This window comes from Grus americana, chromosome 39, assembly GCF_028858705.1.
Source record: "Grus americana isolate bGruAme1 chromosome 39, bGruAme1.mat, whole genome shotgun sequence".
In the NCBI taxonomy this organism is placed as follows: domain Eukaryota; kingdom Metazoa; phylum Chordata; class Aves; order Gruiformes; family Gruidae; genus Grus; species Grus americana.
This window is the reverse complement of record NC_072890.1, coordinates 431843-454605: the sequence shown is the minus strand read 5'-3', so window position 1 is coordinate 454605 and position 22763 is coordinate 431843. Positions and strand designations below refer to the sequence as shown.

At 65.3% G+C, this 22763-nt stretch overlaps 2 protein-coding genes across 2 annotated transcripts; one reads left to right on the top strand and one right to left on the bottom strand.

Annotated features, from left to right (window-relative positions):
• Nucleotides 1-61: 61 nt before the first annotated feature.
• Nucleotides 62-13915, bottom strand: ITGAX (integrin subunit alpha X). The gene is made up of 30 exons (XM_054808685.1): nt 13831-13915; nt 12930-13047; nt 12722-12825; nt 12581-12645; nt 11740-11854; nt 11514-11644; nt 11122-11267; nt 10867-11020; nt 9681-9831; nt 9532-9605; nt 9310-9439; nt 8505-8653; nt 8283-8423; nt 7989-8195; nt 7179-7309; nt 6935-7092; nt 6307-6461; nt 6080-6211; nt 4932-5005; nt 4658-4799; nt 3708-3815; nt 3533-3612; nt 3366-3443; nt 2209-2290; nt 2002-2109; nt 1732-1812; nt 1229-1342; nt 891-983; nt 364-474; nt 62-290 (listed from the first exon to the last, which is right to left on the bottom strand). The coding sequence occupies exons 1-30, from the start codon at nt 13865-13867 to the stop codon at nt 207-209; spliced, it is 3453 nt and encodes a 1150-aa protein (XP_054664660.1). The 5' UTR covers nt 13868-13915; the 3' UTR covers nt 62-206.
• A 4432-nt stretch (nt 13916-18347) lies between these two features.
• On the top strand, nt 18348-22753 carry LOC129199021 (translational activator of cytochrome c oxidase 1). The gene is made up of 5 exons (XM_054808737.1): nt 18348-18656; nt 21164-21270; nt 21374-21507; nt 21612-21795; nt 22434-22753. The coding sequence occupies exons 1-5, from the start codon at nt 18455-18457 to the stop codon at nt 22632-22634; spliced, it is 828 nt and encodes a 275-aa protein (XP_054664712.1). The 5' UTR covers nt 18348-18454; the 3' UTR covers nt 22635-22753.
• The last annotated feature ends 10 nt before the right edge of the window (nt 22754-22763 follow it).

Sequence of the window (22763 nt, the reverse complement as noted above, 5' to 3'; positions counted from 1 at the left end):
TATGGGGGGGCAGGGGGGTGACACCACACCCCACCCCACCCCCCCAAAACAGGCTGGGGTGGCCGAGCGGCTTTATTGGCGGCTGCAAAAGGAGGGGGGGGGGGTTGTGACCCCACACACACCCCAAAGGGGCACCCATGGGTGCGGGTGACACCCCCACAGTGAGGGGGGGGGGGAGGGGGGGCACCCATGGGTGCGGGGCCGCCTCAGCCCTGGGGGTTGCCCGGGGGGGCCGGGGGGGTCCCGTCGCCCTCCAGCAGCTCCTTGTAGCGGCGCTTGAAGAAGCCCACCTGGGGGGGGAGGGGAGGGGGTCAGCGGGGGGGGGGAGGGGGGGAGGGGGGAGGGGAGGCCCCGCCCCCTCACCTTGTAGAGCAGCAGCGCGGCCAGGCCCAGCAGGAGCAGCCCCCCCGCCGTGCCCCCCAGGATGTGGGGCAGGGGGTTGGGGGGCTCCAGGCGCTCCAGCTCCGTCTGCACCTGCGGGGGGGGGGGGGGAAAGGGGGGGGATGGCATGGGGGGGGAGGGGCGGGACCCACACACCGCCCCACGGCCACGCGCTGCCCCCCACTGCCCCACAACCACCCACTGCCCCCCACTGCCCCCCACTGCCCCACAACCACCCCACACCACCCCACAACCACCCACTGCCCCACCCCACCCCACTGCCCCACACCGCCCCACTGCCCCCCACTGCCCCACAACCACCCCACACCACCCCACAACCACCCACTGCCCCCCACTGCCCCACAACCACCCCACACCACCCCACAACCACCCACTGCCCCCCACCCAGGTGCCCGGGACACCCCACCCCCACTGCCCCACAACCACCCACTCGTGGGGCTGGGCCCCCCCCCCCCCTCTGCCCCCCAGCCACCCCCCGTGGGTCGCACCTGCAGCTGGGGGTCCCCCCCGCTGTTCCAGAACCGCCCCACATCGAAGCTGACCCGGGCCGAGCTCTGCACGAGCACCTTGGGCTGCTGGGTCTGCGGGGGGGCAGCCGTGGGGCAGCCGTGGGGCAGCCGTGGGGCAGGCGTGGGGCAGGCGTGGGGCAGCCGTGGGGCAGGCGTGGGGCGCCCCAGGGTGCCCCCCCATCCCCACCCCCAGCCCCATCCCCGCTTTGCCCCTCGGACCGGGGTGCCCCCCCCAGCCCCAGCCCCACAGCTGCCCCACGGCTGCCCCACAGCTGCCCCACAGCCGCCCCACGGCCGCCCCACGGCCGCCCCCTTACCTGGGCCATCCAGGCCAGGGCCAGGCTCCCCCCGAGGCTGAACCCCAGCGCCCGGGGGGGCTCCAGCTCCGGGACCCGGCACTGCAGCTCCGTGCAGGCGGCCACGGTGCAGTCCTGGGGGGCACAGGGGGTGAGGGGGGCACCCTGCCCCACAGCGCCATGGGGTGACGGGGGGGGCCCTGCCCCCTACACCCCCTGCCCCCCAGATCCCAGCCCCACAGCCTCATGGGGTGACAGGGGGGTTACCCCCTGACCCACAGCCCCCTGCCCCCCACACCCCCTGCCCCCCACATCCCAGCCCCACACCCCAGTCCCACAACCCCCTGCCCCACAGCCCCTGCCCCCCAGATCCCAGCCCCACAGAGCCATGGGGTGATGAGGTCCCCGCTGCCCCCCACACCCCCAGCCCCCCCACATCCCAGCCCCACACCCCAGCCCCCCACACATCCCAGCCCCACACATCCCAGCCCCACACCCCGCCCCACACCGCAGGTGCCACTCACCAGCAGGGGGCGCTCCTGCAGCCCCCGCGCGCCGTGGGGCCCCTCCGGGTGTTCGGTCACGGCCCGGCACGAGCCCGAGTCCTGCGGGGGGGGGGGGGGGGGGGGATGCTGGGGGGTCCCTGGATTTGGGGAGGGGGGGGGATGCCGGGACCCCTCATTTTGGGGGGGGGGGGGCAGGATGGGGGTCCCGGTTTTGGAGGGGGGGGGGATGCCGGGACCCCCCGTTTTTAGGGGGGGGTGGCGGGGTCCCCGCTCTGGGGGGGCCGTTACCTGCTCGGGGGTGACCCCCAGGTGGTCCCAGAGCCGGGCCCCCCCCAGGCCCGTGGGCACCAGGAAGGTGACGGTGACGGGGACCCCGCGCTGGCCCAGCACCTTCACCTGCGGGGGGGTGGGGGGGGGCGGTGGGGACGGGACCCCCGGCGGGACGGGGCACCCCGGGGTGCGGGGCCGCCCCCTCCCCCCTGCCCCCCCCCTCACCTGGTAGCGGTGGGTGACGGGGGCGCTGGGGGGGGCCCCCGCGCGCGTCGAGACGTTGACGTACTTGGTGGAGTTGGGGGCGCTGGGGGGGGACACGGGGGTGGGGACACCTTGGGGTGGGGACACCTTGGGGTGGGGGCACCTTGGGGTGGGGGCACCTCGGGGTGGGGGCACCTCGGGGACCAGGGATGGTTGGGGGGGGCACAGTGGGGAGCAGGGACACGGGGGTGGGGGCATCTTGGGGGTTGGGGACACCTCGGGGACCACAGATGTGGGGCTGGGGGCACGTTGAGGACCATGGACACGGGGTTGGTGTCACCTTGGGGGTTGGGGACCATGGACATGGGGCTGGGGACACGTTGGGGACCAGGGATGGTTGGGGGGGGGGCACGGTGGGGAGCAGGGACACAGGGGTGGGGGCATCTTGGGGTCTGGTGGCACCTTGGGGACCACAGATGTTGGGCTGGGGACATGTTGGGGGCTGGGGACACCTTGGGGACCGTGGACATGGGGTGGTGGCACCTTGGGGGTTGGTGGCACCTTGGGGACCAGGGGCATGGGGTGGTGGCACCTTGGGGACCACAGATGTGGGGCTGGGGACATGTTGGGGGCTGGTGGCACCTTGGGGACCATGGACACGGGGTTGGTGTCACCTTGGGGGTTGGGGACCATGGACATGGGGCTGGGGACACGTTGGGGACCAGGGATGGTTGGGGGGGGGCACGGTGGGGAGCAGGGACACGGGGGTGGGGGCATCTTGGGGTCTGGTGGCACCTTGGGGACCATGGACATGGGGTGGTGGCACCTTGGGGACCACAGATGTGGGGCTGGGGACATGTTGGGGTTGGTGACACCTTGGGGGTTGGTGGCACCTTGGGGTTGGTGGCACCTTGGGGTTGGTGGCACCTTGGGGACCATGGACATGGGGTTGGTGGCACGTTGGGGTTGGTGGCACCTTGGGGTTGGTGGCACCTTGGGGGTTGGTGGCACCTTGGGGACCACGGCCACGGGGCAGAGCTCCTCTTGGAGCACGGGGGGGGGGGGGTGGGGGGGGGGTGGGGGGGGGTCAGGGTGGGACTGGGGTCATGGCGGGGGCTGGGGGGGGGCACAGCGGGGCCAGGGCCGGGGGCGGGTGGCCCGTGGAGGTCCACCCCTACCTGGTGAGGACGAGGAAGACGCCGTACTTCACCGGGATCTCGGCGCGCTCAGCCCGGCCGCCCGGCGCCCCGTTGTCGCTGCGGTGGGGGGGTGGGGGGGTCACACGTGTCGCCCGCCCCCCCCCCCCCTCGCCCCCCCACCCCACCCCACGGCCCCCGTCCCTCACCTGGTGGCGTTGGCCACCACCTCCAACGCCTGCCCCAGCTCCGCGCCGTGGGGCACGTCCAGGGTGACGGTGAAGACGACCTGCGGGACGGGACGGGACGGGACGTCACCCCCCAAACCCCCGCCCTGCCCCACCACGACGTCCCCCAGCGACGGGGACAACCCCCCCCCCCCACCTCTGTGCCGGGGCGGAAGATGGGGTGGTTGACGAGGCAGAGGGTCTTGCGATGCCGTCCCTCCGCCGGCTCCGAGTTGCAGCGCAGGGACGGGGATCTCCTGGAGGACTGAGAAGGTCCCGGGGGGGGGAAGGGGGCGTCAGGGGTGGGGACGGGAGTGGGTGAGGCAACTCGGGGGGTCTTGAGGGCATCTGGAGGGGTTTTGGAGGCCATATGGACTTCTGGGGGGGTCTTGAGGGCATCTGGAGGGGTTTTGGAGGCCATATGGACTTGTAGGGGGTCTTGAGGGCATCTGGAGGGGTTCAGGAGGCCATATGGACTTCTGGGGGGGTCTTGAGGGCATCTGGAGGGGTTCAGGAGGCCATATGGACTTCTACGGGGGTCTTGAGGGCATCTGGAGGGGTTCAGGAGGCCATATGGGCTTGTAGGGGGTCTTGAGGGCATCTGGAGGGGTTCAGGAGGCCATATGGACTTGTAGGGGGTCTTGAGGGCATCTGGAGGGGTTCAGGAGGCCATATGGACTTCTGGGGGGGTCTTGAGGGCATCTGGAGGGGTTTTGGAGGCCATATGGACTTGTAGGGGGTCTTGAGGGCATCTGGAGGGGTTCAGGAGGCCACGTGGGCTTCTGGAGGTCTTGAGGGAGACCTGGAGGGGATTTGGTTGGACAAATGGATTTCTGGGAGGTCTTGAGGACATCTGGAGGGGGTTCTGGAGGCTGGGTAGAGTTCTGGGGGTGTGGAGGACATCTGGAGAGGGTTCAGGAGGCCAGCTGGACTCCTGGGGAACGTTGAGGGCATCTGGAGGGGAGCTGGGCACGCAGAGGAGCTCGTAGCCATCCCCGAGGGCATCTGGAGGGGCTTGAGGAGGCCCAACGCACTTCTGGAGGGTCTTGGGGCCTTCTGGGGGCTCTTCCAGGCTCTGAGGGGGTGGTGGGGGGTGGTGGGGGGTACCTGGAGCACCACGGCCTTGCGGTAGGAGAGGGCTTCGGCGTGCTGCAGCTGGACGGTGGTCCCGTACGAGTCCTCCCCGCGGTTGCGGAGGGTGACGGTGATGTCCACCACGTCGGTCACCCCCACCACGACGGTTTCCAGCCTGGGGGCGGGGTTGGGGGAGGGGGGGGGAGGACACGCGGGTGGGTGGGTGGTGTCGGCGGGAGGCGGGGGAGGACCGCGGCGCCCCTGGGTGTCCCCCCCCCCACCGAGGCGGGGAACGGGGGGGACCTACCCCGAGAAGTTGAAGGAGACGTGGAGGTCGTCGACGCAGACGTTGTCGGTGCCGCAGTCCTTCTCGAAGGGCAGCTGAGGAGACGCCTCGTCCGTCCGTCCGTCCGCCCGCCCCCCCGGGTCTCCTCGGCCCTTCCGACCCTCCCCAGGCGTAGATGTCCTCCCGCGTGTCCTCCCTCCCTTCTGCCCACGCGTCTGCCCTTCCTCCCTGCCCCCGGCTCAGCTGGGTGCCCCCCGTGCTCCCGCCCGTGCGTCCTTGTGTCCGTCCGTGCGTCCTTGTGTCCGTCCATCCCTCCATCCATCATTCCCACCTCCCTTCCGTCTGTGGATCCATCTGTCCTTCCTTCCTCTTGTCCTTCTGTCCATCCCACCTCTCCTTCCATCTCTCTGTCCTTCCAGCCACCCATCCCTCCATCCATCCCCAACATCTCCACCCACCCATCCACCCATCCATCTGTCCCCAACCACCCATCCTTCCACCCCGAACATCTCCATCCATCCATCCATCCATCAGTCCATACATCCATCCCCAACATCTCCATCAATGTCTCCATCCATCCATCTACCCTTCATCCACCCATCCATCCTTCCATCCATCCATCCCCATCTCCATCAATGTCTCCATCCACCCATCTACCCTTCATCCACCCACCCACCCATCCATCCATCCATCCATCCATCCAACCTTCCATCCTTCCTTCCATCCATCCCCATCTCCATCCATCCATCCCTCCACCCATCCATCCCTACATCTCCATCCATCCATCCATCTGCCCATACATCCAACCCCAACATCTCCATCAATGTCTCCATCCATCCATCTACCCTTCATCCATCCATCCATCCATCCATCCATCCTTCCTTCCATCCATCCCCAACATCTCCATCCATCCATCCATCTGCCCATACATCCAACCCCAACATCTCCATCAATGTCTCCATCCACCCATCTACCCTTCATCCATCCATCCATCAATCTACCCTTCATCCATCCATCCATCCTTCCTTCCATCCATCCCCAACATCTCCATCAATGTCTCCATCCACCCACCCACCCACCCACCCCCAACACCTCCATCCATCCGTCCGTCTGTCCGTCCACCCCCAACATCTCCACCCACCCACCCCGTGGTGCCCCCCAGCCCCTACCGTGCCCGTGGCCACCGTCTGCGAGTCCTCGCTCAGGGCCGGCCGCAGGCCCCCGGCCACCTCGATGGGGTCCCCGGTGGCGTCGTAGGCGAGGCGCAGCGCCAGGGGGGTCAGCGTGTCGCGGGGGCACCCCTGCCCGGCACAGAGACCCCGCCGTGTCCCCCGGGCCGGCGCCGTGGGGCGGGCGACCCCCGGACCCCCGCGCCGGGGCCCTTCCCCACACCCACCGTGAAGGCGATGGCCAAGGTCTCGCACCGCTCTCCCACGCCCAGGCGGAGGGTCCCATTGCGGACGGCGGCGCCGCCGGAGAAGACGGCGCGGACCATCGCCCGGCCGGGGTCCAGGGCCGCCTGGTACCGCAGGGTGACGGAGAGTTGGGCGCCTGCGGGGACGGGGACGGGAAGGTGGGCGGCCGGGGTCTCCGGGGACGGTGGGGAAGGGGGAGGTGGAGAAGCCGGGTGGGTTCTGGAGGGTCCTGGGGACGTCAGGAGCGGGTTTGGGAGGCCGCGTGGTCTCCTGGGTGACCTGGGGACATCTTGGGCGGCCGGCTTGATTTCTCAGGGGTGCTGGGGAGGTCGGGATGTGGTTTGGGGAGCTTGAGGGCATCTGGAGGGGCTTTGGGAGGCCAGGTGGGCTTCTGGGGGGCCTTGAGGGCATCTGGAGGGGCTTTGGGAGGCCAGGTGGAGATCTGGGGGCCCTTGAGGGCATCTGGAGGGGCTTTGGGAGGCCAGGTGGAGATCTGGGGGGCCTTGAGGGCATCTGGAGGGGCTTGGGGGGTCCGTGTACACTTCTGGGGGGTCTTGGGGACACTTGCAGCTGCTCTGGGGGTCCAGCTGGACTTCTGGGAGGTCTCACCAAAGTTGTCAGGTGTTTTCTTGGTGGTGAGGAAGCAAATCTTTGCCTTGGCCACTTCCCCCTTGGGCGCTTCCTCCTCCTGGCAGTCAAAGGCGGCCGCGGGGATCTCCTGGGGCTGGAAAGCCACCGTCACCCGGACCTTGAGCAGCGGCTGGGACCTGGCGGTGACAACCAGAGCGGGTCGGTGGTGGCCGCCGCATTCCTCCGGGCCGCAGAAGGTCCCAGGTAGGTCGCCCGGGCCCACCTGAGCAGCAGGACCTGTCCCTGGGCGCCCACGGCCACGTCCGGCAGCCTGTCCCCCGTCAGGTCCTGGCCACCGCTGATGGCCTGGCCAAAATAGCGTGGCCCGCTGGAGAACTGGGCGCCTGAGATGCGCTGAGGGAGACGGAGGCGCCCGAGCGGGTGAGACGTCTCTGGCGCCCGAGATGTCCCAGCACCCGGGACGCCTCGGGCACCTGGAGCATCTCCAGCACGCGAGGTGTCTTTGTCACCCAAGACGTCTCTGGCACCCAAGACATCTCCAGTACCCAGGACCTCTCCACTACCCGAGATGCCTCCACCACCAAGACGTCTCCACCACCCAGGACATCTCCACCACCCAAGACCTCTCCACCACCCAGGAACTCTCCACCACCCAAGACACCTCCACCACCCAAGATGCCTCTACCACCCAAGACCTCTCCACCACCCAAGATGTCCCCACCACCCAGGAACTCTCCACCACCCAAGACCTCTCCACCACCCAAGACCTCTCCACCACCCAAGACCTCTCCACCACCAAGATGCCTCCACCACCCAATGTGTCTCCACCTTCCAAGACATCTCCACCTCCCAGGACCTCTCCACCACTAAGACGTCTGCACCACCCAATGTGTCTCCACCACCCAAGACATCTCCACCTCCCAGGACCTCTCCACCACCCAAGATGTCTCCACCACCCAAGACACCTCCACTGCCCAAGGCATCCCCACCACCCGGGACCTGCCCACCCCCCCCAAGCCCCCATGACCGGGGCCACCCCCAGGACCAGGTCTGGGCACGTGGTGGGTCCCACCTGGCTGTACTGGGAGGCGACGCCGCCCCGCGTCCCGCGGAAGACGTAGACGGCCCCCCGCTCTTCGTCCTCCAGCGGGGCCCCCACGGCCACGTCGGGCCACCGGTCCCCGTCGACGTCCCCCAGGCGAGCCAGGCTGGCCCCAAAGCGCCCCAGGGGGTGGCCGGGTTGTCCCCGCAGCATCTCCTGGCACCGCAGCCGCTCGCCCTGGGGGGACACACGAGGTGCCGGGTGCCCCCGTCCGCCCGGCGCGGGGTGGGGTGGGGTGGGGTGGGACGGGACGGGGGTCCCCACCTTGGTGCCGAGGGCGCAGACGGCCACGCGGCCCCCGCTGCCGGCGCCGTAGAACATGGGGGCCCCCACCAGCAGCACCTCGGCCGCGCCGTCCCCGTCGGCGTCCAGGGCGCAGAGGGACGCCCCGAAGTAGGAGCCCACCTGCGGGGGGGGTGGGGGGGGTCGTGTCCGTGCGCGGTGTCCGTGTGTCCCAACCCCCCACCCGCCCGGCCCCGCCGTTACCTGCGGCCCCGGGGCGTCGGCCAGGAGGTCCCAGGTGCGGCGGGGGCCACGGAGGAGGAAGAGGAGGAGGCGGCCGACGTGGCGGTAGCGGGGGGCCCCCAGCGCCAGCGCCCGGCTGCCCCCCAGGGACAGGGGCTCGGCTGCGTAGCCTGGGCACAGCGGGGGTCAGCGGGACCCGCGGGGGGGGAAGGAGGCCCCAGGACCCCCCCCGGGGGCACCCCCGGCCCCAGGAACCTTGTGGGGATGATGATGTCCCCAAGATCCTCATAAGGTCACCAACATCTCCAGGACCTCATGGGGACACCAGGATCTCCAGGAACTTTATGAGGTCACCAACATCCCCCAGACCCCCCCGGGGCAACCACATCCCCAGCAACCTTGTGGGGATGATGATGTCCCCAGGGCACTCATGGGGGCACCAACGTCCCCTGGATCCTCATGAGGACACCAGCATCTCCAGGACCTCATGGGGGCACCAGCGTCCCCAGGAACCTCATGAGGACACCAGCATCTCCAGGACCTCATGGGGGCACCCATGTCCCCAGGAACCGTGTGGGGGTGCCGATGTCCCCAAGATCCTCACGAGGGCACCAGCATCTCCAGGACCTCATGAGGGCACCAACGTCCCCAGGACCCCACGGGGGCACCCAGCTCCCCGAGTCTCTTGCGGAGATGCCGACGTCCTCTGGACCTCCCGGGGACACCCGCATCCCCCAGAACCTGGTGGGACCCCCAACGTCCCCCGCCCCACCGAGGAGACCCCGGCGAGGACCCCGACGCCCCGCGCGACCCCCGAGGACCTCACCCAAGTAGGCGTCGTTCATGTCCCCGGCGGCGCGGGACGCGTTGACGAAGGCGGTCTCCCCGCCGGCGCCGTAGACGAAGACCCCTCCGGACCAGTCGTAGGCGCCCACCGCTCCCAGGACGGGCCCCTCCTGCACCAGCGGAGACGGGGAGGGGGACGGCGGTGGGGGTGGGACACCCCCCCGGGCGCGGGGACGGGCCGGGGTGGCCGGGGGACGCTTACGGGGGTGAGCAGGGCGCTGAAGCCCTCCTGGGCCATCTCCAGCTGGAAGGAGCTGCTGTGGGCGGAGTGGGTGCCTGCGGGGACGGGGGGTGAGCGGGGGGCACCGGCCGACCCCCACCCCCGGCCGAGACCCAACCCCCCCTTGGTACCCTCGATGGCGAAGATCTTCTCCTGCAGCTGGTCCTGGATGCCCTGCAGGGCGTCGAAGTTGTCCACCCGGAAGACGTGGTCCTGGGTGGGTTCGGAGGCGATGGTGTGGAGCTCCTGCACGGCGTCCGCGTCCACGAAGGCGCTGCCCACCTGCGGGGGGGGAGGGGCGGGAGGTGTGGGGAGGGGGGGAAGGGTGGGGGGGTGGGATGGAAGGGTGGGTGGAGATGTTGGACGGATGGATGGAGATGTTGGGATGGGTGGATGGAGATGTTGGGGATGGATTGATGGATGGAGATGTTGGGGATGGAAGGATGGAAGGATGGATGGATGGAGATGTTGGGGATGGGTGGATGGATGGAGATGTTGGGGATGGAGGGATGGGTGGAGATGTTGGATGGATGGGTGGAGATGTTGGTTGGATGGATGGAGATGTTGGGGATGGGTGGAGATGTTGGGGATGGATGGATGGAAGGATGGATGGATGGAGATGTTGGGATGGGTGGATGGAGATGTTGGGGATGGATGGATGGAGATGTTGGATGGATGGGTGGAGATGGATGGATGGGTGGAGATTTGGGGATGGATGGATGGAAGGATGGAGATGTTGGATGGATGGGTGGACATGTTGGGGATGGAGGGATGGGTGGAGATGTTGGATGGATGGGTGGAGATGTTGGTTGGATGGATGGAGATGTTGGGGATGGATGGATGGAGGGATGGGTGGATGGAGATGTTGGGGATGGATGGATGGAGGGATGGGTGGATGGAGATGTTGGGGATGAGTGGATGAAGTCTGGAGATGTTTGGAGATGAACAGAGGTGCTTGGAGATGGACGATGGCCAGAGGTGTTTGGAGATGGATGGATGGGTGGAGATGTTGGGGATGGAGGGATGGAGATGTTGGGGATGGATGGATGGAGATGTTGGGATGGGTGGATGGAGATGTTGGGGATGGAAGGATGGAAGGATGGATGGATGGAGATGTTGGATGGATGGAGATGTTGGGGATGGATGGATGGAGATGTTGGGGATGGAGGGAAGGATGGATGGCCATGTTTAAAAAGGGTTGGATGGTGGAATGGATGGAGAGGTTTGGCGATGGACAGGCACACGGACTGCTGGACGGACGGACGTGTTTGGGTCGGCTAGTCACGCGGGGGCGGGGGGGTGGCCTTGGTCCCTCACCCCGATGGCGTAGCGGGTGACCCCCATCCTGTTGGCCAACGGGATGACTTGCGAGTACTGCCTGGTGTCGCCGTACTTCCTCCCATCCGTGATGACGATGAGGATCTTGGTGGCATCTTGTCGGGCCCCTTTGGCCGGGACGAACACCTCCGTCCTGCGCCGGGGCAGGAGGACACCACGGGGTGAGGGTCACCACCCCACGGCGGGTGGGAGGGAGGGGTCGGAGGTGCTGGGGGTGGGGGGGGAAGGACTCACAGGACTTTCCCGATGGCGGTGGCAGTGTGGGTGGTCCTCCTGATCTGCCACACGTTTGTCAGCAGACTGACGGGGTTGTGGGACCTCCGGAAGGCGTTGAAGTCAAAGTGGTTGATGGTGATGTCGGAGAACTGGGTGAGAGCAAACTGCGGGGACACACACACACACACACAACGTTGGGGACACGCCGGTAGGGACGCAACCACCACCCAAAAATGCCTACCCCCGTGGCCAAGAGCAGCCCAAAAAAACGTCACCCCGTTGCGAGGACCCACGTGCAACGTCAACGGAGACAACCACCCACCCCGCACACCTCGAGGTGACACCCTCCCCGTTGAGAACAGCCATTCGGGGTGGGGGGGTGTCACCACCGGCGCCCGGGCGGACGGTACCTGCGTGTCGGTGCCCTTGAAGCGCTTCATCACCTCCACGATGAAGGTCTTCATCGTTGAGAACTCCTGGGATTGGATGCTGCCCGAGCCGTCGATGAGGAACACGATATCTGAGGAGCTCTTGGGACACTCTGGGGGGTGGTGGTGGGGGGGCACAGAGACATCCCCGTGGTCAACCGAGGTGTCCCCAACGCATTCCCACCCCCGGTGGAGCACCTCCCCGTACCTGGTTGGGCATCTGGGATGCGCTGGAGCTGCTGGAGGTTGGTGTCCAGGAGGACGCAGAAGCCGTTGAGGTGGATGTTCTCCCCGCAGGCTTGGGGCACCGTGGGGCCGCATGCCTGGGGTGGGGTGGGGGGGTGGGACCCCAAAAATCAGCAGAGCACAGGATGGGGGGGGGGGTGGAGGGGGGGCGATATTCGGGGCAGCAGCAGGGTGGCCACTTTTGGGGGGGGGGGGAGGTCACCTTGATGTCACCCCAGAAAGACCAAATTTGGGTGCAAATTCCTTTATGTCATCCCCAAAGGGCCAATTTTGGGCATAAATTCCTTGATGTCATCCCCAAAGGGCCAACTTTGGGCACCACCTCCATGACCTCACCCCAGAAAGACCAAATTTGGGTGCAACCTCCATGACGTCACCCCAGAAAGACCAAATTTGGGTGCAAATTCCTTGATGCCATCCCCAAAGGGCCAATTTTGGGCATAAATTCCTTGATATCATCCCCAAAGGGCCAACTTTGGGCACCACCTCCATGACCTCACCCCAGAAAGACCAAATTTGGGTGCAACCTCCATGACGTCACCCCAGAAAGACCAAATTTGGGTGCAACCTCCTTGATATCATCCCCAAAGAGCCAAATTTGGGCACCACCTCCATGACCTCACCCCAGAAACACCAACTTTGGGCGCAACCTTCCGTGACTTTACACCCTGGACTGTTCGATTTCAGCGTGTCCCCCCCTTCCCCCCCCCACCCCCCCCCACCATTGCCCAAACCGACCCAATTTTGGGGGTGAAACCCCGTCACACCCCCACCACCACCCCCACCACCACCCCACCGCTCACCAGCGCCCTGGCGTTCCCGGCGGCCAACGTTAACCCCAGGGACGCGTTGACGGTGTTGGGGGGTCCTAGGGAGAGATGGGGTGACACCACCCTCCTCCTCCTCCTCCTCAGAGGTTTGGGGGGGCAGAGGGGGGGTCTCACCGGTGACGGGGACCTTCTGGCACTTCCCCGAGCGGTGCCGGCACCGGTAGATCATCCCCATTTCGTTGACGGCGCCGCGTTGCAGTGGGGCACCCACCAGGACCCTGTGGGGTGGGGGTGTTGGGTTTTTTTTTTGGGGGGGGGGGGTACACACACACACATGCACCCCCCAACCCTTGGGTGATACCCCCCCCACCCCACACCTTACCCGCCGTCGTCGGGGGTACCGAACTGGACGACGGTTTGGCCGAAAGCCCCCGCGGTGTCGCCGTGGAAGGTGGTCACCGTCTCCACGTCCACCCCAGAGCCACAGCACGCAGTCAGCACTGCCGGGGGAGGGGGGACAACAGTGGTCCCAGGGGTCCTGGTGACACCCTACACCCATCCCGGGGGGTTCCAGGGGTCTGGGTGACACCCCACACCCATCCTGGGGGGTCTCAGGGGTCCTGGTGACACCCTACACCCATCCCAGGGGGTCCCAGTGGTCTGGGTGACACCCCACACCCATCCAAGGGGGTCCCAGGGGTCCTGGTGACAACCCACACCCACGCTGGGGGTTCCCAAGGGTCTGGGTGACACCCTACACCCACCCAGGGGGGTCTCAGGGGTCCTGGTGACACCCTACACCCATCCCAGGGGGGTTCTGGGGGTCCTGGTGACAACCCACACCCACGCTGGGGGTTCCCAAGGGTCTGGGTGACACCCTACACCCATCCTGGGGGGGGGGCCTCAGAGGTCCGGGTGACACCCTACACCCATCCCAGGGGGTCCCAGTGGTCTGGGTGACACCCCACACCCACCCGGGGGGGGGGGGTCTCAGAGGTCTGGGTGACATCCTACACCCATCCCAGGGGGCTCCCGGGGGGTCCGGGTGACAACCCACACCCACCCGGGGGGTTTCCAAGGGTCTGGGTGACACCCCACACCCATCCAAGGGGGTTCCAGGGGTCCCGGTGACACCCTACACCCACCCTGGGGGGGTCCCGGGGGTCCGGGTGACACCCCACACTCACGCTGGGGGTTCCCAAGGGTCCCGGTGACACCCTACACCCACCCAGGGGGGTCCCGGTGACCCCCCCACGCCCACGCCGGGGGTCCCGAGCACCCACCTGCACCCAGGCAGGGCAGCAGAGCCCAGGGCTCCATGTTCACGCGGTGGCCGGGAGGGGACGGTGGGGGCGGGGGCCGAAGCAGAAGTTGGGGTGTGCGGCGGGAGGGGGCGGGGCGGGGGAGAGCGACGGGAATTTGGGGGGAAGGAGCTAAAAGGGGGGAGGGGAAAGATGGGTGGGGAACAGCCGGACGGCCACAGATCGACGGGGTACAGCCGGACAGGCACAGATGGACAGGGAACAGCCGGACAGGCACAGATCGACGGGGTACAGTCGCACGGCCAGAGCTGGGTGGGGAACAGCTGCATGGCTGCACAGCTGGCTGATGGGGTACAGCCGGACAGACACAGCTGGATGGGGTACAGTCGCATGGCTACAGCTGGATGGGGCACAGTTACACAGACACAGCAGGATGGGGTACAGTCGCACAGTTACAGCTGGCTGATAGGGTACAGCCAGACAGACACAGCTGGCTGGGGTACAGTCGCACGGCCACAGCTGGCTGGTGATGGGGTACAGCCGCACAGACACAGCTGGCTGGGGTACAGTCGCATGGCTACAGCTGGATGGGGTACAGTTACACAGACACAGCAGGATGGGGTACAGTCGCACGGCCACAGCTGGCTGATGATGGGGTACAGCCGCATGGCTACAGCTGGATGGGGTACAGTCGCACAGTTACAGCTGGCTGATAGGGTACAGCCGCACACAGCTGGCTGGGGTACAGTCACACAGCTGGCTGGGGTACAGCCGGACAGACACAGCTGGCTGCTGATGGGGTACAGCCGCAGGGTGGGGGGGGGTCACCCGCTGCATTTCGGGTTGTCGTTCCCCTCCCCCGCTGCTTTCACACCCCACCGGCTGCCGCCGTCCCCTCGCGCATCGGCGGTGGCCTCCGGGTGACGTCAACTTCCCCCCCCCACCGCCGTCCTGGACGCGAGGCCATCCCCCGCCCCGCAAGCCGCCAGCTGGGCCCCCGGCAACCTCCTTCCGGTGGTGGGGCCCTTCCCCCACGGCGAGGGGTGGGCTGGGGGGGGGGGGGGGGGTGGGGCAGGCGGCAGCGTCCGCGTGTCCGTCCGTCATCTCCCAACTTCTCCATCCGTCCTTCTGCCGGCCCCCAAACTTCTCCATCCGTCCCTCCACCCCAAAACATCTCCATCCATCCCTAAACATCTCCAGACTTCTCCACCCCAAAACATCTCCATCCGTCCATCCGTCCATCCCCAAAAATCTCCATCCATCTGCCCATCCATCCCTAAACATCTCCAAACATCTCCATCCATCCATCTCCAAACATCTCCATCCATCTCCAAACATCTCCATCCATCTCCAAACATCTCCATCCATCCCTCCACCCCAAAACATCTCCATCCATCCCTAAACATCTCCAGACTTCTCCATCCGTCCGTCCATCCCAAAACATCTCCATCCGTCCATCCGTCCATCCCCAAAATCTCCATCCATCTGCCCATCCATCCATCCATCCCTAAACATCTCCAAACATCTCCATCCTCAAACATCTCCGTCCATCCCTCCACCCCAAAACATCTCCATCCATCCCTAAACATCTCTGAACATCTCCATCCATCCATCCTCAAACATCTCCATCCATCCTTCCAACCCAAAAACATCTCCGTCCATCCATCCATCCGTCCGTCCATCCCCAAAAATCTCCATCCATCCATCCATCCACCCACCCCAAAACATCTCCATCCATCCATCCATCCTCAAACATCTCCATCCATCCTTCCAACCCAAAAACATCTCCGTCCATCCATCTGTCCATCCCCAAAAATCTCCATCCATCCATCCATCCACCCCAAAACATCTCCATCCATCTGTCCATCCATCCATCCACCCCAGAACATCTCCATCCATCCATCCCTCAACATCTCCACCCACCCACAACATCATCCATCCATCCATCCATCCATCCATCCATCCATCCACCCATCCCAAACATCTCCACACCTCCATCCATCCATCCCTCCATCCACCTCCCCACAGACCCCAACCACCACCACCCCCTCCCCGGGGACCTCTCCAACCCTCTGATCCACCGAGGGTCACCACGGGGACAAGGCGACATGGCGGGCTGTCACCAGACGTCGCTTCGGAGGAACCAGCTCCCGGTGACTCACGGCCACCAAGCCAACATCTCCCCACGCTTCTCCCACAGACGTTTCTCAACCATCTCCCTTCTCACCCCACCCCAACCCCGACCCTCCCCGGTGTCCGACCGTTGGTCGCCGTCCCACCCCACCCTTCCACGGTTGAGCAACCGCCAGCTCCACCACGGCCGAGACCCCGCGGGGCCTTCGGGGGAGGTGGGGGAGGGGGAAGGGTCTTCTTCCGTTGCCCCGCGTTGGCCGTTGTTGGACGACGTCCCGCCCCGCCTTAACGCCCGGCGTCCTCCGCGTGCCACACCGGGGGGGCTGGAGGGTCCGTAGGGGCACCCTATAGAATCTATACAGCCCCTCCCCACCCCTACAGGGTCCGTAGGGACACCCTATAGAATCTATACAGCCCCTCCCCACCCCTGGAGGGTCCGTAGGGGCACCCTATAGAATCTATACAGCCCCTCCCCACCCCTGGAGGGACCATAGGGGCACCCTATAGAATCTATACAGCCCCTCCCCACCCCTGGAGGGACCATAGGGGCACCCTATAGACTCTATACAGCCCCCACCCCTACAGGGTCCGTAGGGGCACCCTATAGGCTCTATACAGCCCCTCCTCGCTCCTAGAGAGTCTATAGGGCTGCCCTACATGTGCTATAGGCTCTCCATGCTATAGGCTCTCTATGCTATATGCTCTCTACGCTGTACGCTCTCTGTGCTATAGGCTGTGCACGCTATAGGCTGTATACGCTATAGGCTGTGCACGCTATAGGCTGTGCACACTATAGGCTCTCTATGCTATAGGCTGTGTACCCTATGGGATCTGTATGCTATAGGAGCCGTACACTATAGGATCTGCAAGCTATAGGCTGTGTACGCTATAGGACCTGTAACCTATAGGCTCTGCACGCTATAGGTTCTCTACACTGTAGGCTCTCTAACCTATAGGATCTGTATGCTATAGGATCGGTAACCTATAGAATCTGTATGCTATAGGCTCTGTAACCTATAGGATCTGTAATCCATAGGCTGTGCACGCTATAGGCTCTGCACGTTATAGGATCTGTAACCTATAGGCTGTGTATGCTATAGGCTGTGTGTGCTATAGGCTCTGTAACCCATAGGCTCCGTAATCTATAGGCTCTGTAACCTATAGGATCTGCACGCTATAGGCTCCGTAACCCACAGGCTGTGTGTGCTATAGGCTCTGTAACCCATAGGCTCTGTAACCCATAGGCTGTGTAACCTATAGGCTCTGCACGCTATAGGCTCCATAATCTATAGGCTCCGTAACCTATAGGCTCTGTAACTTATAGGCTCTGTAACCTATAGGATCTGTAACCTATAGGACCTGTAACCTATAGGCTCTGCCCGCTATAGGCTCCGTAACCCATAGGCTGTGCGTGCTATAGGCTCTGTATCCTATAGGCTGTGTAATCCATAGGCTCTGTATCCTATAGGCTCCGTAACCCATAGGATCTGTAACCTATAGGCTCTGTAACCTATAGGATCTGCACGCTATAGGCTCCGTAACCCACAGGCTGTGCGTGCTATAGGCTCTGTAACCCATAGGCTCTGTAACCCATAGGCTCTGTAACCTATAGGACCTGTACCCTATAGGCTCTGTAACCTATAGGCTCTGTAACCTATAGGCTCTGCCCGCTATAGGCTCCGTAACCCACAGGCTGTGTGTGCTATAGGACCTGTAACCTATAGGCTCTGTAACCTATAGGCTCTGCCTGCTATAGGCTCCGTAACCCATAGGCTCTGTAACCCATAGGCTCTGTAACCTATAGGCTCTGTAACCTATAGGACCTGTAACCTATAGGCTCTGTAACCTATAGGCTCTGCCCGCTATAGGCTCCGTAACCCACAGGCTGTGCGTGCTATAGGCTCTGTAACCCATAGGCTCTGTAACCCATAGGCTCTGTAACCTATAGGCTCTGTAACCTATAGGACCTGTAACCTATAGGACCTGTAACCTATAGGCTCTGTAACCTATAGGACCTGTAACCCATAGGCTCTGTAACCTATAGGCTCTGTAACCTATAGGACCTGTAACCCATAGGCTCTGTAACCCATAGGCTCTGTAACCTATAGGCTCTGTAACCTATAGGACCTGTAACCCATAGGCTCTGTAACCTATAGGCTCTGTAACCTATAGGATCTGTAACCTATAGGACCTGTAACCTATAGGCTCTGCCCGCTATAGGCTCCGTAACCCACAGGCTGCGCACGCCGAGCTCTGGCCACACCCCTCCCCCCACGTCACCCCTCCCCCCGGCAAAGGGGTTGGGACTCTACGACGCAACCCCCCCCTCCCCCCGCACGACGTCACGCTCCCCTCCCCCCCCCCCTTCTCCGCGCGCGGTGACGTCGGCGCTTACCCAACAGGCAGCGCTCGGTGTGGGGGAGGGGCCCGCAACGGGAACACCCCGCGCAGCGGTTGGGGGAGGGGAGGGTGGTCCCGGCACCCTTGGGTGCTCCCCCACCCCCACAGCCCCATGGCGACCGCGGGGCCCCGGGCGCTGGCCCGTTCGTCGTGGTGGTCGGTGGCCGCCGGGCGCCGTGGCGTGTCGGTGGGGTGTCCGTCCCGCGCCGGGCACAACCGGTGGTCCAAGGTGAAGAACGTCAAGGGTCCGCGCGACGCCGCCCGCAGCCGCCTCTTCCAGCGGCTCGGATGGATGCTGCGCGCCGCCGCGCGCGGTACGGACCCCGCGCCAACGCCCAGGCCCGCGGCGGTGGTCCTTGGGGTGGGGTGGGGTGGGGGGGACACCCCGTTGGGTCTTCTGGGATCCCGGAGGGGGGGGGTGGGGGGGGGGCGTTGAGGGGTGGTGGGAACCCGTCGGGTTGTTGGGGGGTGGTGGGACCCCAGTAGGTGTTCAAGGGGTGGTGGGAACCCAGGGGGTCGTTGAGGGGTGGTGGGAACCCAGTAGGTGTTCAAGGGGTGGTGGGAACCCAGGGGGTCGTTGAGGGGTGGTGGGAACCCAGTAGGTGTTCAAGGGGTGGTGGGAACCCACCAGGTCCTCTGGGATCCCAGGGGGTCATTGAGGGGTGGTGGGAACCCGTCGGGTCGTTGGGGGGTGGTGGGACCCCAGTAGGTGTTCAAGGGGTGGTGGGAACCCAGGGGGTCATTGAGGGGTGGTGGGAACCCAGTAGGTGTTCAAGGGGTGGTGGGAACCCAGGGGGTCGTTGAGGGGTGGTGGGAACCCAGTAGGTGTTCAAGGGGTGGTGGGAACCCAGGGGGTCATTGAGGGGTGGTGGGAACCCGTCAGGTCGTTGAGGGGTGGTGGGACCCCAGTAGGTGTTCAAGGGGTGGTGGGAACCCGTCGGGTCGTTGGGGGGTGGTGGGATCCCAGGGGGTCGTTGAGGGGTGGTGGGACCCCAGTAGGTGTTCAAGGGGTGGTGGGATCCCAGGGGGTCATTGAGGGGTGGTGGGAACCCAGTAGGTGTTCAAGGGGTGGTGGGAACCCAGGGGGTCGTTGAGGGGTGGTGGGACCCCAGTAGGTGTTCAAGGGGTGGTGGGAACCCAGGGGGTCGTTGAGGGGTGGTGGGACCCCAGTAGGTGTTCAAGGGGTGGTGGGAACCCAGGGGGTCATTGAGGGGTGGTGGGAACCCAGTAGGTGTTCAAGGGGTGGTGGGAACCCAGGGGGTCGTTGAGGGGTGGTGGGAACCCAGTAGGTGTTCAAGGGGTGGTGGGAACCCAGGGGGTCATTGAGGGGTGGTGGGAACCCGTCAGGTCGTTGAGGGGTGGTGGGACCCCAGTAGGTGTTCAAGGGGTGGTGGGAACCCGTCGGGTCGTTGGGGGGTGGTGGGATCCCAGGGGGTCGTTGAGGGGTGGTGGGACCCCAGTAGGTGTTCAAGGGGTGGTGGGATCCCAGGGGGTCATTGAGGGGTGGTGGGAACCCAGTAGGTGTTCAAGGGGTGGTGGGAACCCAGGGGGTCATTGAGGGGTGGTGGGAACCCAGTAGGTGTTCAAGGGGTGGTGGGAACCCAGGGGGTCGTTGAGGGGTGGTGGGAACCCAGTAGGTGTTCAAGGGGTGGTGGGAACCCAGGGGGTCATTGAGGGGTGGTGGGAACCCGTCAGGTCGTTGAGGGGTGGTGGGACCCCAGTAGGTGTTCAAGGGGTGGTGGGAACCCGTCGGGTCGTTGGGGGGTGGTGGGATCCCAGGGGGTCGTTGAGGGGTGGTGGGACCCCAGTAGGTGTTCAAGGGGTGGTGGGATCCCAGGGGGTCATTGAGGGGTGGTGGGAACCCAGTAGGTGTTCAAGGGGTGGTGGGAACCCAGGGGGTCGTTGAGGGGTGGTGGGACCCCAGTAGGTGTTCAAGGGGTGGTGGGAACCCAGGGGGTCGTTGAGGGGTGGTGGGACCCCAGTAGGTGTTCAAGGGGTGGTGGGAACCCGTCGGGTCGTTGGGGGGTGGTGGGATCCCAGGGGGTCGTTGAGGGGTGGTGGGAACCCGTCGGGTCGTTGAGGGGTGGTGGGACCCCAGTAGGTGTTCAAGGGGTGGTGGGACCCCAGTAGGTGTTCAAGGGGTGGTGGGAACCCGTTGGGTCATTGGGGGGTGGTGGGATCCCAGGGGGTCGTTGAGGGGTGGTGGGAACCCATTGGGTCGTTGGGGGGTGGTGGGATCCCAGGGGGTTGTTGAGGGGTGGTGGGACCCCAGTAGGTGTTCAAGGGGTGGTGGGAACCCAGGGGGTCGTTGAGGGGTGGTGGGAACCCAGTAGGTGTTCAAGGGGTGGTGGGACCCCATTGGGTCCTCTGGGATCCCATCAGGTCTTCGAGGGGTGGTGGGATCCCTGTGGGTCTTGTCAGATCTCCCCCACTGCCCTGGATCCCTTGGGGGGTGTCTCATCCCCGGTGCCCCCGGGATCTTGCAGCCCAGCAGATCCCCTCCGCCAGCATCCTGGAGGTCCCCCAGCACCCCCAGACCTCCCCCAGGACCTCTCCACCCCACAGATTCCCCCCCCCAAGGGATCATGGAGATCTCTCCACCCCCCGGATCCCCTGGGATCCCAGACGTCTCAGCCCCACGTTCTCCAGGATCTCTTGGGGTTCTCCAGGATCCTACAAGTCCTTCAGCCCCACAGACCCTCCCAGCTCCCCCAGGATCTCCCTGTCCCACAGACCACCACCCCCCCCAGATCCTCTGGGATTTGGCAGCCTCTCCCCCCTCCCCCCCCCCCAATCCCACCCACACCCCCTCTCTCCGCAGAGGGGGGCCCGGACCCGGCGCTCAACGCCCAGTTGGCCAACGTGGTAGAGCAGTGCCGGGCGAAGAACATGCCCAAGTCCTCCATTGAGGCAGCCATCCACGGCGCGGTAGGTCCTGCAGGATTTTTGGGGTGGGGTGGGGGGGGATGAAGCCCTCCAAGGTTTTTTTTTGGTGGGGGGGGGGAGGATCCCTGAGCACCTCCTGCCCCAGGAGAGATCGGCGGCGGTGACCCGGCTGCTCTACGAAGCCCGCGGCCCCGGTGGCTTGGCTCTTCTCCTGGAGGTCCTCACCGACAACCCCCGACGGAGCCAGCAAGACGTCCGGCTCATCCTCACCCGCAACGGGTCAGCCCGAGGGGGGACCCAGACGTGGTGGTGGTGGTGGTGGTGGTGGTGGTGGTGGGGTGGCCGAGATGTCCGGGGCTGAGGTCGGGTGCGGGTACCTGCAGGGGAACGATGGCCGAAGGGGCACGACACAGCTTCGAGCAGAAGGGGGTGGTGCACGTGGGACCACGGGACCTTCAGGGCCACCCCGTCTCTCTGGAGGCGGCGCTGGAGGTGGCACTGGAGGCCGGGGCCCAGGACGTCTGCCCGGATGAGGAGGAGGAGGAAGAGGAGGAGCCGTCGCTGAAGGTGGGTGAGGAGGGCAGTGGGCCGGTGGACGCTGGGTTCAGCTGGTTTTGGAGCGGGTGGGGTGGGCCTCTTGGTGCCCCAACTGCTCTTGGCCATTCCCTGGCCACTGTTGGCCATTTCTGACCATCCAGGACCATCCTGGATCACCACTGGTTGTCTCCAGCGCTCTTGGCTGTCCCCAACCACTCTCAGCCATCATTTGGCAACCCTTGGCCACTCCTTGGCCATCCCCAACCACCCTTGGCCACTCCTTGACCATCCCCAACCACCCTTGGCCACTCCTTGGCCATCCCCAACCACCCTTGGCCCTTCCTTGACCACCCCCAACCACCCTTGGCCACTCCTTGGCCATCCCCAACCACCCTTGGCCCTTCCTTGACCACCCCCAACCACCCTTGGCCACTCCTTGACCATCCCCAACCACACTTGGCCCTTCCTTGACCACCCCCAACCACCCTTGGCCACTCCTTGACCATCCCCAACCACCCTTGGCCCTTCCTTGACCATCCCCAACCACTTTTGACCACCCTCAACCACCCTTGGCCCTTCCTTGACCATCCCCAACCACCTTTGACCACCTTCAACCACCCTTGGCCCTTCCTTGACCATCCCCAACCGCTGCTGGCCGTTCCCCGCAGTTCATCTGTGAGACCTCAGCCCTGCGGACCGTGCGGGAGCGTCTGGAGGCCTCGGGGCTGCGCCCACTCTCGGCCACCATCGAGTACTTGCCCCGGGACCGGGTGACGTTGACGGAGGGGACACAGGAGCAGGCGGAACGCCTCCTCCAGGCCCTCGACGACTGCCCCGACGTCGTCCGCCTCTACCACAACATCCAATAGGAGACGAGGGGGGAGGGAGCGTGGCCCCACCGCTTGGGGGGGGGAGGGGGTCACGTTCCTTCCCCCCCGTCCCTTTGTCCCCGTCCCCGCGATGACAATAAAACCCTGTTCTGACCGTGGCTCCACCTC

Coding starts and splice junctions, on each gene's coding strand:
- ITGAX (XM_054808685.1), bottom strand. CDS start 13,867: ATGGAGCCCTGGGCTCTGCTGCCCTGCCTGGGTGCAG. Junction 12,826..12,929: donor GGTACCCCCGACGACGGCGG/GTAAGGTGTGGG, acceptor CCCACCCCACAG/GGTCCTGGTGGGTGCCCCAC. Junction 8,654..9,309: donor CATGAACGACGCCTACTTGG/GTGAGGTCCTCG, acceptor CGCTGTGCCCAG/GCTACGCAGCCGAGCCCCTG.
- LOC129199021 (XM_054808737.1), top strand. CDS start 18,455: ATGGCGACCGCGGGGCCCCGGGCGCTGGCCCGTTCGTCGTGGTGGTCG. Junction 21,508..21,611: donor CTCATCCTCACCCGCAACGG/GTCAGCCCGAGG, acceptor GGGTACCTGCAG/GGGAACGATGGCCGAAGGGG. Junction 21,796..22,433: donor AGGAGGAGCCGTCGCTGAAG/GTGGGTGAGGAG, acceptor CGTTCCCCGCAG/TTCATCTGTGAGACCTCAGC.